The 13,684-nt window shown below is 40.7% G+C and overlaps 2 protein-coding genes across 3 annotated transcripts in view; both read right to left on the reverse strand.

Moving 5' to 3' along the window:
* The window catches only part of PHKA2 (phosphorylase kinase regulatory subunit alpha 2), a gene marked incomplete at both ends in the record, with an annotated part of 39,711 nt that extends 33,984 nt beyond the window's left edge, over positions 1-5,727 (reverse strand). For both annotated transcript variants that reach the window (XM_084305013.1, XM_084305012.1), the window contains 6 exons: positions 379-459; positions 1,101-1,183; positions 1,964-2,132; positions 2,889-2,936; positions 4,243-4,401; positions 5,650-5,727. In XM_084305013.1, the coding sequence (XP_084161139.1) occupies positions 379-459; positions 1,101-1,183; positions 1,964-2,132; positions 2,889-2,936; positions 4,243-4,401; positions 5,650-5,727 (618 nt within the window). The remainder of the gene's footprint in view (positions 1-378; positions 460-1,100; positions 1,184-1,963; positions 2,133-2,888; positions 2,937-4,242; positions 4,402-5,649) is intronic.
* Positions 5,728-8,646: 2,919 nt separating this feature from the next.
* Positions 8,647-13,684, reverse strand: part of ADGRG2 (adhesion G protein-coupled receptor G2) — a 59,098-nt gene continuing 54,060 nt past the window's right edge. Inside the window, exons 28-29 of the mRNA XM_084289182.1 lie at positions 13,377-13,529; positions 8,647-8,950 (exon numbers count right to left, since the gene is read on the reverse strand). Coding sequence (XP_084145308.1) covers positions 8,766-8,950; positions 13,377-13,529 — 338 coding nt within the window. The 3' untranslated portion in view covers positions 8,647-8,765. The remainder of the gene's footprint in view (positions 8,951-13,376; positions 13,530-13,684) is intronic.

A 13,684-nucleotide genomic window follows, 5' to 3' on the forward strand; every position in this document is an offset into this window, starting at 1 on the left:
TAATCTTATCATGAAAACATCCCATATTATACTGAGGGTAGAGAATTAAGGAGGAACAAAAAAAAAAAAAAAAAAAAAAAAAAAAAAAAAGGCCATTTCATGAGACTGTACCTCACTGAATCTATCAGATTCATGGCTCAGTGACTCCGCTAGATATTTTGCAGTCCTTGGAACAACTGCACTAAGGTCCTTCAATGCTAGCCATTATCACACGGATTTGGCACTGAATATTCAATTCACACCCAAACAAAAATTCTTATACAATCAGTTAACAGCTGCAGGGGCCAAGAAAGCTATGCAAAGGAAGCTATCGGGTTCACTAGAGCCATTTAGAGTAAGAGAACAGCCAAGAAGGAGGAGTCAGGAAGACATTCTCACTTTGGCCATCCCTACGGAGCTCGCGTTCAGTTCAGGGATGCCCTGGTTTGTCTTATCACCACGTTCCCAAATGCCGTAATCCTGCAAGAAAACATTTAAAAAAAAATTGGCATGGTTACACACAAAACTAGTTATTTCCCTCCCTTGCCTCCACATGCACAGCCCCACCACAAAACCAGACCCTTGTATGAAACTTATCTATTGGCCTTAAAAATAAAATAAAAAAAATTCCCCAAGTTTCTGAAGAGCTCCTCCTCATGTTTAAAGAGCAGTTCATAAAGACATATCCCAACAGGATAAGGTCTATAATCATGAACCACTTTCTGCACAGAACACACAAAGCCCTTTATCCTGCATGCTTCTCCCTGTACCTCTTCAACTCTTTACTTTACAAAAAAAACGTTTGACAACAATTTGCTCTTTTTAGAAAAGCCCATAAGATGAGACATCAGGAGTTACTATTAATTATAAATAAAGCTCAAAATAATAATTTAAGAAAATCTATTATGATGATAGAACAAATATACCTCACCCAGGCAGCAGTAAATCCCTCTACAGCCCTCCCACCATCTCCAGAGGTGCTGCTCACAAGGTAAAGTACTGACAGATTCTGACATCCTCTCATGGAAAACGAAGCTCATGTTTTCATTCACCATCAATAAATAATTTTCCACCTATATCTGAGCAGTGTTGAGATGTTTAACACTTAAATAAATACTTACAGCAACTTTGTAGGCAGCTTCTATGTAAAAAACAAGATTCTGAATAAAAGCAACTTCATCAAGGGTGAAGATGATACGTAATCCTGATTAGAAGAGGGGAAGAAAATAATTACACATATTAAAATAGAAATATTTGCTCTTCAGTGAGTTTCAAGCTTTTGCCTCTTTGCTACCAAATACTGCCCACAGAAACCAATGGAAAAACTCACACTGACAAGCAGCTGCTTGTTTTTTTTTTTTTTATTTGCTGCTGATAAAATATTTCAAATGCCACCAATACACATCACTTGTTTCAAAGACCAGCCAAAAAACCACCCTCAGCAGGAGAGTGGCATTTATCCCCAGAGGGCACAGAGCAGAGATGCCTGGGCCAGCTCTGGCTCTCAAGAACCATGTGGCACAACTCCAGCAGCAGCCCCACCCCACCATCTGCTTCTTGCTCTGCCAGGAGATCACCAGGATAAGAGCCTTATCCTCTCAGGAAGAGCACAAAGTGAAACAGTGCCAGCAAGAAAGGAACACAGAAAGGACTAGTGGCACCTGACTAGATGTGGTCACTCTCTGAAGAAACCTATTTGTCCATCAGCACAACCCACATAGTCTTCAAACACGGCTCTTCTCTGACATGACTCCATGTAGCTCGTGTATTTGTATGCCAACAAACTTTAAGGGAATGGACACTGCCTTGGCAGTTACTGTGCTTATATCTCAATTTCACATCTCTCTCTCTTTTCCACAGAAACATTTTCTGAGTAATAACTATGCAAAGATCTTTGAATTTAGTTACAACTCTTTTCCTTTTAAAAGAAAGCTAAAATACAAAGACTGCAACAACAGCCAAGGCTAGCATAACTTCTGCTTACCTGATGCTGTCATCTGTGCCAAGAAGAGCAGGTAAAGCGAAGTTGCATCTACTTGCAGATGTCCCCACTGGTCATCTCCAACCACCGTGGCACAAGTAGCTGAGTTATACTTGGCGTGCAGGCAGTCTTTGGTACTCTGTGTGCATTTGAACTTCTCTACCTTATCTACCTGAAAAACACCAGAGATTTTGAATATGAACCACTTTGGGAGAAATTCTCCAAGTAACTTCAAAACTAGCACCTTGTCTTAGGAAAGATGAAACACAAAGTCCTAATTTTTGTTACAAAATTTTTGATAACAAAATGAGGTGACAGAGAGAGAGTGCTTTAACTTCAGACTCTAGCTAAATCCTTGTCTATTTGGGAAAAAAGTAGATTTAAACCACCTTGTTGAAGTTCAGATCTCTGTTACGGGTATGCATGTTTGGGAAAATCAGTTTGCAAATGCAAAACAGATTTGCTACAAGCCTGATCTCAAAAAGGTGCAAGTAGGACCAGTTTTGCTCAAAGAAACTACAGAACTTTAAAAAGATATCCCATACCACCTTGTACAAGTGCAAAAGCACAATCATTTTGCAGGAAAAAAAAAAAAAAAAAAAAGCAAGGAGTATCTGCTTCAAATGAAATGCTTTGTATTTACAACACATACTAGTTCAACTCAGATCTATGCCAAAAAGTTTTCTCCCCCACTGGCAACAAACACAAGTGGAAGTCAATCAAACCATTCACTGCTACTTGCCTGCAGGTCTGTGGTACTACGCTACTGCCAGATGGACGCTTTCCATACAGTAATGGCTGGGAGAGCTAAGGCTCTTCATTCTGGGCACCCACGTTTTCTAGAATACTTTCCTTCTCTCCCTCCACCCACAGCCCTGCATCTCACCTTGCTGCTACCAGCAGTAGATGTTGCTGGGTTATAACATACCTGTCTCATCATGCACTGTAAGAGCCCCCGCATCAGCTTCACAACGTTCTGCAGGAACAAAGCAAACCAGTGACACTTGTGCATCGCCAGCCTTATCAGATGTTACAAACATTCAAAAGTCACAAAGTTCACATTCCCTGCTAATGCCCTCCCAAAGACAGGAAACTGTATTTGACTCAAATGCTTTAAATGCCCTTTTAATTTTTTTTAATTTTTTAATTTTTTTTTTTAAATTGGTTGATCCCTATCTAGGAGAATAGATCTTTTCCCTCAGGTCCTCTCTAAATAGTGGAGCAACCCTCTGTGGTCTTTCTATCTGGCTAAGGGAGAGTAATGTCACACATAATGGTTTGTAGAGCACCAGATCCAGGGAACACTGGTAAATAACTGCAAGCCATTGACACAGTAACCTGTGGAGTCTCTTCATCTCTTTATACAGCACAGCAGCAAGCAGATGACTAATGTGAAGAAAGGGACTTCAGCGTGCACAAAGAGAAGCACAAGATTTAGTCTGAAATGAAGAAATTATTAAGGCCTAAAAAGACGATAAGCAACTGAGCCAAGGTTGTTTTGTCACCACAGACCACCCTGGTTTGACAGGTACACATCTGCATAAAGTTTATGCCTTCAAAACTACAGCAGGATACTGACTCCCTTGCCTACCATTTAACCTGCCTCTACACTCTCTCTTTTGATACCCACTTTCCCAGCTACGGACTAAATAAATTAATTGTGTGAGCTACCTCCCCTTTCAGTTCCCTCCCACTTTGGAGATCTTTACCTTTCTTTCTCACCAAACGTGTCTATACACCATGTATGCCTTTCATGAGACTACACACATGCACATTTCAAAGACAGCTACTTTAAAGGGCATGTTCCTCCTTAAGGGAAAGAACAGTCCAGCAGATAAAATGATATCCTAGGATTCAAGCAACCTAAACTTGATTTTCAGCTCCACAATACACCTCATGAGGAATCTCAATGTTTAATCTGAGAGGCTTGTAAATCTGGGCATAACATTTCTTGGAAGCCACACAGTGGAAGTTTGACTCCTACCAATTCCTGTTTTGTTTATATTTTAGTTCAGATGTTAGCCTCTCTGTTGCTCAGTTCTCCAAATCCTACTTCCTGGGAGGCAGCTAGAAATACAGGCCACCTTGTGGCACACAGACACTACTGCCAAGGGAACAAAACACCTATTCCATGCTGGGAAAACTGTGCCAGATCCTACACAAGGCAGCAATGCAAGCACACCACTCACAACCACCACCCTATGAAAAACAAACAAACAAAAACAAACAAACAACAAAAAAAAAAATAGCACAGCTGGTTTATGCCAAAAATGTTGACATACCTGCTCAAGTTCATAGGCTTTGGCCTTGTCCTCGTCCCGGTCTGCATTCTTTCGGTAAGCCATCCCGAGCCCCCACACCGCCAGGATGCTGTAGACGTTGTCCCGTACCCAAGCATCCTTATGGTCTGTACCAGCTGAAAGCAGCCCTGTTACTGGGTTCTAAGCAGAGTACAGAGAGCACAGAACGGACATTATTACCTGAAACCCCATCTATTCAGATGAACCAATTCTTTCCTTATTAAAAGAGAAAGAAACAGAAAAAAAAGAGAGAGCCAAGGATGATTTCACACTGGTTGCACACTGCAGCTGTCACAGTTTTACAACAAAAGAGAGGTTCAGTCCTTTCCCAAAGTCGCACAAGGGAAACGCAAAATTTCTTTCGATGCTTTGGGATATAACTTACAGCGCCTAGCTGTGCATCCTCATCCACCCGGGATGATTAGCTAAGTCACTAGGTGAAATCTGAAATACACTGAGGAAATATGAACTTAAATTTTGCATATTTGGAAGGAAAACAGGGTACTGAGTTAAGACTAGAAACCTAGATTAAGATCTGTTCTTGCCTGCGGCATGACCTCAGCCTGTGGCATGACCTCGAGGAAGTTAAAGAAATACTACTTCCCTTCCAGGAGGTGAAAGAAATATTTGTTTATTTAGCTGTGTGGTTTATGAAAGCTAGAGCATGAATGCATGCAAAGTCTTTTTATATCCTCCAATGTGTAGGACGGCAAATTGTGACGGTGCTTGACAGCAGCGCTGCCTGAAACCCAGCATGCCGACCGGGTAGTCTCTTGCGCTCCAAACACTCCATTAATGTTTTCATTTAATCACTGACTCCCGTCACTTCATTACCATTAATTTTTAAGACTCTGTCAGCTGCGTGTTCAAACAGAGAGGCTGGGAAGGATGTAAGATCAATTGCTGCTGGTGAGATATCTGACCCCTGGCATATGGGACCCCTGGCATATGGAACATGGGCTTGGTGCCTGCCACCACCGCTCAGCATCTCGGGTGCCAGCTCCGCACGCCTGGCACGCTCCTGGGCACAAGGCACAAGGTCAGTCACGTAGCGAGCCCCTGCAGCATCTTAAACCCTTGGCTTAGGGGCTGGAGGCGGATGGTCCCTGGGGTCCCTTCCAACCCAAGCCAGTCTCTAAACACCTCCTGCTCGTGGGCACGCAGGTGGTGCTGCTGAAGCCAGGAGACCCATCCCACAGCATCTCCCCAGCCCCTCCGGAGCTGCCTGCCTTGCTGCGACCCAGCGTCTCCCCAAAATCCTCACCGATCCCTGCCACGCAGGGATGCAGCCCAAGGTCACCCCCGCCTCCCCTGCAGCGACCGCGGAGCCCCCCCAGCGCCTCCCCCCCGGGCTGGGCTCCATTCCCCCGGCCTCGGCTCTGCCCTCACCTGGTGGCAGAGGATGGTCCGCTGCACCAGCCGGGCATAGCCGTCCAGCCGCACTCCCGAGTTGCTGCGGCTCCTCATGGCCGCCCTCAGCCCTCCTCAGCTCAGCCCCCGGCCGCGCTCGGCAGCAGGAGATGGCGGCGGCCGCGGGCGGAGCCCGGAGCCGCCTCCCCTCAGCGCCCGGGGCGGGAGCAGCGCCGAGGCCGAGAGGGGCGGCACGGCTCGGCTCTGTACCTGTCCGTGGAAATAAATAAGTCCTGATCGGGGAGCTGCCGGCTGGCTTGTGGCTCTCTGGCAGCATTTGGGGACGATCTGCACAGCAGGAGCGGGGGCAGGGCTGTCCTCACAAGCTCGTTACCTCCCTCAGTCGCAGCCGTGCAACTGTGGTTCAGTGAGGGTTTCACAACCCCACAACAGCATAAACCTGCACGTTTACTGCTCCAGGGCATCACTTTTTGCTATAAATGTCAACGTAGATTGCACACGCTCAGGGAACAGGTTTGGTCTCTGAGGTGGTGCCAGCTGCACACCGCTGTTTACCCAAACCTAAGCTCCAAATCTCCTGACACACGTCCTGGGCTTAGCTCCACAACCACAAGTCAATGCGTAGTCTTCCACTCCGCTTTCTCCCAGAAAAGGGGTTGCAGCTTTCAACAGGCTCTGAGCTGCCATGGCTACACCACTAGCAGCGCACAAAGGAACAAGTGCCAAGAGGACGTGTAGTCTGTAGGCCATAATATGGCTTAGTCACAAAGCTGTACATGAACTACTAGGACCTGGAAGCCACAGAGCTGTGTCAATCACAGCATACCAACTTGTTTCATCGCGTTTTTTGGTTTTGTTTTCCCCAAAATAAAAGCAAACGAAGACTCCAAACAGTGACAGGGGATATCCTTTCTAGTATGGAATTTAATCATCAAAGCCAAACTCGGCTATGTGCTTTTGCTCACAGCGTTCAGATGGAAGACTTTCAGCAGACTTGAGGACAAGCATTGAGCAGCCACTTAGGTCAGACCTTCTCTCTGCTAAAAACAGATCTGCTAGAACCATGAAATGTGAAATATGATGTAGGAAAAAAAAAAAAAAAACAAAACGCAAGGGCAAAGTCAGCATTTTCTCCAGCTCATGTCATCTGAAGAATTGTAACACAATTCAGTATAATGACACATTTATCTAAAAGACAAAGTTTTTGTATTTTATGTGTTTACTTGCTGTAAATTTATTATTTTTTACAGTTGAAAATATAAATACAAGAACATTAAATAAATTTACAAGAAACAGTGCAAAGGCAATTCACCAATAGTTAAAGCATTCACAGAAATGCATTCCAGCTACTAGCATTCCAGTACCGTCTTTTATTAACATGCAGTTAAAACCTCGTGGATAAATACAACAAATACTTTAAGTTCGCACTTCAAAAGCATATTCAGAGTAGTCTCAGACACAGGTGACCAAAAGAACCCAGGCATTGCATACAGGACCGCAAGAGGGTTTGAGTAATGAAGAGGTTCAATTGCTGAACTATGAGAGAGCCCCAGAAAGGAGGTGTTCAACTGATGCATTTGGTTGAGAAGAGCGTTTCCAGGGCTCCCTCCTGAGTCCTCTGGGAAAGCAAAGTACTCTCTCCCCTGCAGCATATGCCTGCCTCAAAAAATTCCCCTTCCAGGGTCCATCAGTCTGCAGTGTGGCACTAAATTTGTTCTAGCTCTTGCTCTGGCAGCATCCAACCTTTCTCCAAGAACGCATGGAGCAGAAGAAATGGCCACAGCTGCACACCTGTGTAAGAAGTAGGCACAACCAGGGCTCCTGCTAATTTCTCTTCAAAAGTCTTCACAATGTTGGATGGGTTCTATTTTTGTTCAGCTGTTTCACATGAAGAGCCCAAATCCATCTTTTCCAGATAAATAACACAAAGAAAATGAAACTTTGCTTCATGAATTACTGAGCTAGTGCCTCAGGATTTGGTTTGCCAAAAAAGGACCAAAGTACAAACAGAAATACATTGTAACTGCTCAAGAGCTGCCCCTTAAAAACAGCCACTTAACAAAATGAACAACTTACTAGACTACTAAATACAGCAGCTAGCATTTATTTTCTGTATTTATTTTTTTAATTAAAAAAATAACACATTGTTACTTTATCGTTGCAGATCAGAAATGGCAGTGTGTTTAATCTCTGGAACCCACACTCAAGATAAAATATTGACTCTGCTGAAATCAATGGCAAAAGCTTACACTGACTTCCTCAAGCCACTACGACAACCTAGCTGTATTTAATAACCTACTGGCTACTTTGCTTATCAATCCCTCATTCTTGGCACTCTCCTTTAAAGACACCCAGTTTCTTACATTTCTCTGTTGTAGTAAGAGGTCACTAAAGGTTAAAGACCAATAGTGTTTGTATTTACAGTCCTGTATCTGGTGAATGTATCTAAACCACTGTAAGTGATTTCACTTACTGAACAAATTAGCTTCTGTATCATTCTATGTTAAAGTAAATTATTTCAATTAAAGACAAATGCAAAGTACAATAAAAGTTAAAACAAAACAGCAATTATTTTTCTATACAAAGGAATATTTAAATTTACAAGAAATAAATATAAAAGTATCACTAAGATGCTTAAAGGCAGACATTTTCCTGCTTATGTACAGCGCTATAGCCTGCAACTACAACATACAAAAAGTTGAGGACAGTATAGCTAACATTTTTAAAGATGTAATTTGTATGCAGAAGGTGTAATTTCCTACATTTATACAATACTACCTATGCGTTATAATTATATCCAGATAAACTTAGTTGTAATGAAAAAAGCTCTAAACAAAACTTTCGTTTAAATGTAAAAATCCTCAAAAAACCTCTAATGAAGAATGAAAATGGGAACATACCAGCTGTAATTCAACATCTGAAATACCTTGTCAAAACAGTAGCTCCCTCCCCACCTTTTTTTTTTTTTTTTTTTTCCAATTAGTAATTGTCCTTGTCAATACATTACATGCTGCCTTGAAGTTTCAGTACCATATATTAAATAAAATCAGTTTTTGGTCTTCTCACATTATGTAAAAACTGTTGAAGTAAATCTCTACTTCACGCTGTAAAACAATGTTCTGTTTCAAAGGAAATCACATTTTCTCAATGAAAGTTAGGCTTCCCCTCTTTGAAGTCCTTCTGAGTGAGATACGGCTATTTTGGCTGCCTGTATCATCCTTTTCTTGGAATACAAGTTGTTTGCCTGAAAAGTCATGAAGACACACGTCACCGTTCTGTACGCTGAAAGAAACACCATTCTTCTCACTGGAAATATGTCCTGTAGAAACAAAAAAAAAATGCATTCCCTATCAGAAAAGTAGGAATGATGTATTTTCAATAGTGAAAGTCACAATTCTCAGAATATGGACTTTGACTCTGAATAAATATCACTAGATAATATGCAAAATAATTCTAATTCTAGTTCTGCATTAACTAGTTAAATAAAAAAGCGTTCTTAGTTTTGCTTTGTATATGAAACAAGAAACTGTTGGACTAAACATGATTTTTTTTTTCCTTTGAAGTGCACTCATCTTGCAACATTTATTTCTGGAGAACAATCAGAATATGGCCTAGCTCCAAATATTTTTCTAAGCCATATTTAGATTGAGAATCTTAAACATTTGGGTAACCCTACAGTGAACATGTGTCATACCACTGCTGATTGCCACCTACTAATGCAATGTAACACCAGCTCCACAAATGCTTGATTCTCCAGATAGAATCTCCTACGTCTAGATAATTTTTCTGTGAATTAGGATGTCTTATTGTAAGTATTTGTGCAAACACTTCCAGATGGATTTTATTCTCTTTTTTATTATTATTATTATTTCAGAAAGCATGTAAATTTAAAGGATGTGCCATGATCCTGATACCGTATGTATCATATGAGTAGGACTAAACTGTAAGGAATATCAGGACAGGAAAACCCCCAAACAGAACTGGTATTTCTTCTGGGAGAGGATTATTTTGTTATGTTAAACATGAAAAGTAAGTTCACAAACACTGATGCAAAACTGTCATTTACACCAGAAACAGCAAAATAATAATAAAAAATGTTTAATAAAAACACAAAACATCAGATTTTGCTATTTGCATTAATATAACACTTCACAAACAAACATCATCAGAATTGGCTATTGTTAAATCTACTGAAAAGACACAACAATCAATGCAGAAACTGATTGCCACTTATGGTTTTGGCAAGAGCAGAAGTACTGGTGAGAAACACTGAGACAGTGAAAGATGAGTCTGTTACAGGGATCAAGATCTGATCTTCTCTAGTACACCTGGCTTCAGTTCATCAAATGCCTCGAGTATCCTAGAGCAGAATCCTGCTATGGCTCTGCCCTCCCCTTTCACTTTCTTGCTGCCTTGGGCTTCTGAACAACCCTCACAGAAGCACGTGCAGGGCCTGTGCAAGGCCACACAACCCTGAGCAGGGCCACGCTACAGGATGGCTTTTAACTATTTCTTGTTGAGGTCTCCAGGGAGAGAAGTATGTCGTAACATTCCTCCCTTGCACTTAACCCTTCCTGCAGAAAGGATTCAGCTGCTTGAGTGCCTGGCCTGGACTGCTCTTCTCTCTTCTGCTTCAGCCAGGGCTCCTAGACACACAGCTTTAGTATCACTCTACCCAAATAGTTGCTCTATAGCATAAGCATTCACTTTAGGCAGCCTGCATGCCTTTCAGCAGTTCACCTACTCACTCAGGCATATGTCAGTGTATCAGCTGCATCAAAGTCTCATTTCTACACTTTTCTTTGGAATGAGACAGCATTTATAAAATAACACGTGAACATGTGTAGGTTTCTAGTTAATAAATCTTCCTAGCAGTTTGAAAATGTAATGCTTATACAACTAAATCTAAACATTTCAGAATGAGAGTTTAAGGAGGTGAGCTTATAATGATGGCTGGCTGTCAAATAAAAATTACAAATTCCTTGCCAAACTACTGAGGTGCCACTGGACCTGCAAAAAGGAAACAACGTCTCAACAGATTATACAAAACCTCTTAAATATAAAGTCGTCGTTTAATGATTAATTTAAAAAGTCATCATGCACTAAAACATACACAAAAGTAAAGAGGGTAATATGAGCAGAAAAGCTTTCTTAATCAACTCAGATAAAGACTGAAATGGGAGACAACAACCATAGTTGCTGACATTGTAATTGAGCATAAATACTGGTTTAGCCCCCTGCCTAACTGCCAGTGATTTATTTTAGAAGCAGTATTCTAAGCAGCCATGCCTTAACGCTAGGGCAAAATCTGAGGAGAACAGGCTATTCAATGAACAAATTCAGAAAGGTTGTTTCTGTTCCTCAGAGAGGCAATTTGCAGGTTCAGTCATGTGATACCTATTGGGAGTTTCCCAAACATGCAAATCTGTAACAAAAAAACAGAAAACGAGGAAATATTAATATGTGATGAAAAGATGAAGTTACATAATCCCACAGGCAATCAAAACCACATTCTGCATAGACAACCCAAACATACCATGGCAAATCATTCAATCCTGCATCTGGATTAGCATTTCTGTGGAAATAGTAGGGCCAAAGCCATTAAGTGTTTATAACTTAGTATATTTATGACATAGGTCTCAATTTCCAGAATTGCTTTTCTTTTTTTTTAGCTCATTTTTTAAAATAAAAGTATTACAATATTATTTTGCAGTTCTAGCTGTCAGAGCAGGAAAATCAGGTACAGCAGATTTTTTAGAAGGTTCTGTGTTCCTACCCAGCACTGGTCAACTAACTACCTTCTGGAGGCATTTGTCTAGCTCTTCTGAGACACAATTGCCCCATATTTAGAAGATTAAGTGTAAGGAATTGTCTCAAAGAGCTTTGTCAGGAAGATGAACTCTATCCAAGCATAAATTTAGACTCTTTTTGTAGAAGTCCTACAGACCCAGAAGAGTCAATCAAATCATACAGGCAAGGTTTCATAAAACCCTTCTGATATAAATGGAGGATGTGGCACAGGGTTCACAGCATTCAAAACATACAATAAAGTGGAAGAGGAGAGGAGATGGGTCATCTGAGACATCTATGTTCATGGGTGTATACAAAGTTATATCAAAATTCTTTCAGCTGCTTTGTCTGAGATACTTTTGGCTCAGGCCATGCAGACTCTTACACTGGAAAAATTAATTAAGTGAATAAACTAGGACAGAACAGGGGCATGTCACATAAAATTGGCATCCCTCAATGATTTAGGCCATCAACTTTGCATCTCGTTCTAAAATACTACCCAAATCAACACCAACTTGTTCTGGAAAGCCACAACAGAACCACTCACTCAGTTGCTATAAAACCTGAATTCTATAAAATATTTCTGTTATCTTTCTTTCTGTTGAGAAAAATAGCCAAAATGCATCTGTAGCTGTGTATAAGCACATCAAATGTTGCAGGGGCAGGTATCATTCATCAGAGTAACTATTGTAGCTAGACAATATGCTACAAGATGTGCAAGCTTTTGCACCTGAAAATCTCTCTTGTTTTAAAAGATACTACTTTTAACTAAAAATATCGCCTTGCTTTGTATTTGATGGCAGTGAGAGTTACTGGATTCTTATCTCTCAACTAGCCTGTTAGATAGAAAGTATGTTAATTATTGCATTGTGTGGTTTCCAAACACAGGTTTTACATAGGGATGGCAAAAAAAAAGGAACTAATTTTACAGACTCAACATGGAAGGAAAGCTATTGAGAGCATGTCTAAATGACATTTGCTGAAGTCTTGTGATTTCTTTACAATATGCAGCTCACACATCCAAATGCACAGTATAACACGTTAAGGGGGCAGCATGTATGAATTCCATAGCTTTTACTCTGTACATCTGAGAGATTATTGTGTTTTCCAGTTGACCATCTGCTTTCTTCTGACACCATGTGTCAGGAAATGAGGACAACCTAGCCTTTGTGAGCATGTCCTACCACTTCATACTAAACAATCTAGCTGATGCCATGACTTCTTAGCCACAACTCTTGGTCAGTTGGGAAAAATACCTTAGGCATACAAATAATTTTACTTCAGAACAACTGTTTCCTGCAACAAAGGTGTATTTCCATCAGCAAAAAGTATCCTTAACACAGTGAATATAAAGAGTTACGGAGCAATTCGGCTTCAATACTTACTCTGTAGCCAACAGTGAGACACCCCTCTCAACAGTGCTCTCTTCATTCACTGAGGTGGTTTTACAGGTTACATTCTCCATTTCTCTCACTTTTCTCCTCCTCTCATAAGCAGCTTCCATGTGAGTGTTCCATTAATGTTAGCAGGAGTTCTTCATATTATCTCCTACATCCCTTCTTTCATACTCTCAAAACATCTTTGTGGAGTATCCTACATTTCTTTCTTCTTCTGTCTACGTTTATTTTTTATAAGTTATTAAATATGAACTGTTTTTAATCATTCTTGAAGTTTATTTTCATATCTTCAAGTGACAAGAAAGGTATTAACAGCAGCTTTGGGTAAATAATAGCCTTGTGAGGAATATTACCTACCGTTTCACACGTAAATCAATAGTTCCTACTGAGTAGGATAAATTGGTATTGTAAAACTTTGTGTACAGTCCCCTAAAATAGATGTGTGGTGTTATTTGTGAAGACATTAGGAAATATTCTGACCCTATATTTATAAATAATAATTGGTCAGCATTTCATTTTAAGTCAGTATGAAAGAGCATAGCACTGGACGATACGTACCATTTCCATTTGCGTGCACTGAATAATCATTATTCATTAGCAGTGTTGTAGAATTAGTGGAGTTACTGTTTGATTGTAAGGAATTGGAAGAACTGGATACACCTTGATTTACAGTCTGCTTCTTCAAACCATTAGTAGCAGTTCTACTCCAGTCTACAACAGATACACGTTACAGAAAATTGTGCAACTGAGACAAGCAAAACATGAAAATATAGTTAATAATGCATCTAAATTAAAATAAAAAACAGGGCTTTACCCACCCTCCTCATGGTATACTAAACAGATTAATATTCTCCAACAAGTGTCAT

The sequence above is a fragment of the Netta rufina genome (genome assembly GCF_964035555.1).
Source record: "Netta rufina genome assembly, chromosome: 1".
Classification (NCBI taxonomy): domain Eukaryota; kingdom Metazoa; phylum Chordata; class Aves; order Anseriformes; family Anatidae; genus Netta; species Netta rufina.